Consider the following 5251-nt stretch of genomic DNA (forward strand, 5'->3'; position numbering starts at 1 on the left):
CTCATCTGGAGTTCATTTTTCTGTGTGACATTACGTGTGTGTAGAGCCCCAATCTCTGTTTCTTCCTGTGGCAACCATTTCTCCCCATGCTGCGTAGTCAGTCCTCACCCTTTCCTTTGCATTTCCCTGTTTATGTGCAGAGCCACCTTTGCCACATATCAAATATTTATCTCCATGGGTTAAACTAGAGATATTTTTTTAAACCTAAAAGGAAATGCAATTTAAAACTTTAAGATTAATTTCAAGGCTTGTGAACACTGTTTAGATAAGTTGTGAAACAAGGCATGGAAAATAAACAATGTTTTAAATTGGTATCAGTTGGTATACACGTACGTACATGCCCAAAATCTCAAAAAGAAAGTGGAGGAGAAGGGATGATGATGTGGCCATCCCCTCGTGGGGCGGGAGAGTGATTTCTTGCTATCTGTCTCTCTCTTTCTGGTGAGCACATGGACCCTATAGTAAAAATCTTTAAAACAAACAAAAACTTGTAACAACACAAATTACCCTTTTTGTTAGTTTCCATATGTATGTAATCTCACTTATATTTTTATATAGTGGGAGAACCTAGACTTAAAATTTTTATGGGAGGAATGTATAAATACTATGGAAGACACATAAGAGTTTGAAACAATATGGTTAAAGTAGAAATAGGACAAAGGAGGGAAAAGCTAAAAGCAATACTAAAAAAAACAATGAATCTGTAGGATTCATAGGATTCTACTCTCAGAGGGAAAAGGCAGAAGTCTTATTTGATTCTCTGTATCCTAATTACTGGAAGCTTAAGATGATAGACTGCTGACAAAATCAGTTAAGGTAAGTAAGGGTGCTCTGCTGGGGAGTGTCAAGATATAGGGCTTATATCGTAAAGAGATTGCCATACCTAAAGAAAATGGTGCTGGAGGACAAAAGGAGATATACTAATAAACCCGCTTACCAGTTACTTTCTATTGATCGCACTGCGGTGACTAACAAGACTGTTTTTTTTTTTTTTTTGAGAGGTTTTTGCTATAGGGCAAAAGACAGAAAGTGAGAAATCACCTCCCAGGGAGGATGGTCACACTTCAATCCCTTCTCCTCCATTCTCCTCTTGGGATCTTGGGGATCTTGGGTAGGCACACATATGTACCTGGAGTGAGTTTAAGCCACTGAGTCCGGGACTTGAACCACAGTCGACTACATGGGAGTCCAGTGACATAGCCATTATGCCGATTGGTGGTCCCAACGACATATTCTTTCTTCAGATAATTGTAACTTGTGTCAGAATGTCCAATCTTCCTGTTGACACAAAGAATCCACTTTTGCCCCTTCTCTCCCAGACCCTTTTCTGCTACCTTTATCTAATGTGAACATTTTAAAAACAATTTCCATGTGTTATACCTTATATACTTGTTTAAATGACTCTCACTTTCTCAGGGCTGGCAGCCATTCTTGTCATTTCTATTTGGTCCTGTTATTGATGGTCCTGACTTCTGGTTCCAGGGTCTGATCCTTATTTTTATGCTACCTTTTTTCTTTTTTTTAAAAGAATTTTATTTTATTACCATTACTCTTCAGTTTGATGAGATATGCTACCTTTTTTCTTTTTTTTTAAAAGAATTTTATTTATTACCATTACTCTTCAGTTTGATGAGAGAGAGAGAGAGAGAAAGAGTGAGAAAGCAGGCCTCCCTGGCCCAGGACCCAAACCATGGTGGGCTGTGTGGAAGTCCAGCACAGCAACCACCACCTGCCAGTTCCTTTGTGAGAATATGTTTGCTTTAAAATAACTTTTCGTTTGAAGTTGTTTGTTTTTCTTCAAGAGGGACAAAGTTTTTCCATCCAAATTGCTGGTCCTAAAATGTCTTCAATATATTTCCTTTTTTTTTTTTAAGAGTTATTTTACTTAACTTTATTATTATTATTATTTTCCAGTTTGATCAGCCAGAGAGAGAGAGAGCCAGAGAGAAAGTGAGAAAGCAAGCCACCAGGTTTGGGACTCAAACTGTGGTCAGCCATGTGGGAGTGTCCAGCGCCTTAACCACCATGCTGGCTCCAGCTTCAATATATTTCTCAGGAGCTTTGAAATTTGTGTGAATAGGCTCCAAAAGGAAAAGGTTTAAAATGTGTATCCATAGATGGCAAGTCACTTGCAGGTGCTTAATTACCATGTAGATTCACTGTGTTAGCAACATATTCCAGTAAGTTATAAACTGGGTCTATAGAAAGCAGACTCGGAAAAGCACATTGGAATGGGAGTTAAAAGAGATCAGGATTTTATCCATGGTTCTGCCACTAATCTACGTAGCAACAATTATTTAAATGTATGGTCTCTGACTCCTTAAATGTGTAAGAGACTACTTTTTCTACAAGTGCCTCTGCAGTGCTGAAGTTGCGTCTACCCAAGCATAAGATCAATCAGTTATAAATCCAATTTATCCACTCGAATTGTATCAAATCATTGGTCACCTGGGCCAATGTGTTTTCTTCCCTGTTCTCAAATCTTGGAGCGAACTGTACCTAGGTGCTTTTTGCGGTCTTACAGGTGACAAGAAGTGAAGACTACTCAAGCTCCCAGTATGTCAGTATGTTTGCATGACCGAGGACTTCCGTAATCAGGAACATCAAATGGTACTACCTCTTGATAGCTTCCATCAACACAAAAAGTCTGGGTCTCCACTTGGGCAGGAGCGTCCCACCTGGTCCTCGCAGATCACCTTTTCATTCTAAGGCCTGAAGCTCCCTTTCCTCTTAGCAGAAGATGCGGGCCTACTTCAGACGTTAGCTCAAGCTACCCTGAAGAGCATACCCCCACGAAGCGGCCTGACAGCCCTGACAGCCCTGCCCGTACCCCGACGGTCACGAGCGGAACCTGCGGCACGGTGGCAGGGCGGCTCCGGGGGCACGCTGGGAACGCGGGGCGCCGCCGGCCGGCCTGACCCGGAAGAGCTGGCTCCTGGTAACCCCTGCTTCCCTAGCAAACGAGCCGGTGCCACCAGCCGCCAGCACGCGCGGGACCCGGCAGCGCTCCCGCGATGCCTCTGCAGGTCAGCGATTACAGGTGGCAGCAGACGAGGACCGCCGTGTTCCTCTCCCTGCCCCTGCGAGGGGTCTGCGTCAGGGACGCCGACGTGTTCTGCGCGGAGAACTACCTGAAGGTGGGACCGCGAGTCGTGGGCGGGCCCGGGGTGAGGCCGGGGCTTCTGAGAAAGTGCGGCGGGGGGGGCGGGCGGGGCGCGTCCTCCATTTCTACATTGTACATATATGAGCCCCGGACAGGTGACGTCTCATCTACAGATGCCGTCAGGTCAGACGTTACTTTTATGCAGAGATCCCTCAAAGAGATAATGTCTTGCTAATCTTTCGCAATCTGGAATAAATTTAGTGAGCCCTAAAAAAAAAATTGACCCCTTTACCAAGTATTTCTTAATGGCGATCTCTAACTTGATTTCCGTTTTCTTCCTTATTAACAGGTCAACTTTTCTCCGTTTTTATTTGAAGTATTTTTCTATGCCCCCATAGACGATGCAAGCAGCAAAGCGAAGATTGGGAATGATAATATTGTTTTCACCTTGTATAAAAAGGAAGCAGCCATGTGGGAGACCCTTTCTGTGTCAGGTGATAAGTTGCTTAGTAAAAGATGCTCGTCTGGAGCTGCCTTTCTGTGTTTTACCTTTTTAGAAATTCTCTTTTGAAACAACTGTATTGTGTAGGTAAAAGAAGACTTTCTTTTTAGTTTTTTTAGATTCTGTCACTGGGTCTGTGAAATAAACTAACAGTAGGCATATTTATAGGAGAAAAGGTATGCGAATGTATTAATTTTTTTCTGCCATAGGGCTTGTGTGCTCTCCAGAGACAGAAGAGAAATAAATCACCCCTGGGGGGATGGCCACACTGCAGTCCTATCTCTTCCAGTCTCCAAACAAGACTTTGGGCATGAATGCCCTCATGACTTTCAAGCTTGGGTCCAGGACTGGAACCATGTGGGATCAGTCAGCCATGTGGGATCCAGTGCCTTGACCTCTACACCACCTGTTCGCCCCATATTAATTTTTAATATTATGTGGTTGGGAGCATCACAGGAAAACGGAACCAATACCCAAAATCATAGGTTTGAGAGCTTATAGACTCCCGTAATTGAGAAAAGGGAGAAAGTGACAGGCCACTTAAGACTATTTTACTGATTTTTAGGCAAGGCAAACTAATCCATAGAAGAATGGATGGCAGATGGACAGTTTGTAACAAAGTTTGTCAGAATGTGGTGTTGAGGGGACCAGCAGTTAGCATAATGGCTATGTCACTGGACTCCCATGTAGTCAACCACGGTTCACATCCCGGACCTGGTGGCTTAAAACTCACGCCGGGTGCACGTGCGCACGTGCTCAAGATCCCGAGAGGAGAATGGAGGAGAAGGGATTGCGGCATGGCCATCCCCCCTGGGGGGTGATTTCTCGCTTTCTGACTCTGTGTCTCTCTGTCTGGCGAGCGCACACACCCTATAGCAAAAAATAAATAAATAAATAAAAACTCTCCAAAAAAAAAAAAAAAAGAATGTGGTATTGACTTCTAGTCTGATCTAGTATGATAAGAATTAATATCCCCTGGTTTGGTGAAACTCTAGGAAAGGGGATTTATGATTCTTGAGTGTCTTTTAGAGAGTGTTTTTAGGCAGCTAAGAGGAGATCAGAGAAAGCCTCTCCTTGCATTTGCTCAAAATAATATACCAAAGCAGTGTCTTTTGGTATAGCAGGTCTTCTGAACTCCTTCAGTTGTTCTAAAAAAGAAAGCAAGCACATGGACCTAATTTAAATGAAATAATATTTCAGCTGCCACGTGCCTAAGTATTGAAGTATTTATAGTTGGGGCACATTAAGCAAAAGGTATGGGCTTGCATTAAGAGGTAAGCCCATCTGATATGGCCTTTATTGAAAACTTACTTTGAATTAAGCATTAATATATCTGATCATTCTCTAAACAACCTTGTCATTTAGGTATTATTATTCTTTTTTAACAAATGCACAGAAAGGTTGAGTAAGTAATAAAGGTAACACAGGTGGTACTCATAGACTGCAATGGGAGCCTTATACTAGTTTTACTCAAGAGCAGTGGTTCTCAGCCCTGGCTACATATTTGAGTCACCTGTGGAATTTTGAAATAATACAGATGTCTGAAATTCACCTAGATCAATCAAATCATTTTCTGGGAGTGAGTCTCAGGTATTGGCAGGGTTTTTTTTTTTTTTTTTTTTTTTTTTTATAGGTTTTTTTTTTGG

The 5251-nt window shown here is 42.4% G+C and overlaps 1 protein-coding gene across 2 annotated transcripts in view; it reads left to right on the forward strand.

Moving 5' to 3' along the window:
- Positions 1-2967: 2967 nt before the first annotated feature.
- DNAAF4 (dynein axonemal assembly factor 4) overlaps positions 2968-5251 on the forward strand; it is a 51117-nt gene continuing 48833 nt past the window's right edge. Inside the window, exons 1-2 of one of the 2 annotated variants that reach the window (XM_006163288.3) lie at positions 2968-3137; positions 3453-3597. In XM_006163288.3, coding sequence (XP_006163350.1) covers positions 3015-3137; positions 3453-3597 — 268 coding nt within the window. In that variant the 5' untranslated portion in view covers positions 2968-3014. Of the gene's footprint in view, positions 3138-3204; positions 3287-3452; positions 3598-5251 lie in introns of those variants that run through there. The other variant, XM_014582019.2, reaches the window with a different exon arrangement.

Source organism: Tupaia chinensis, unplaced genomic scaffold (genome assembly GCF_000334495.1).
Source record: "Tupaia chinensis unplaced genomic scaffold, TupChi_1.0 Scaffold141943_1, whole genome shotgun sequence".
Classification (NCBI taxonomy): Eukaryota; Metazoa; Chordata; class Mammalia; order Scandentia; family Tupaiidae; genus Tupaia; species Tupaia belangeri.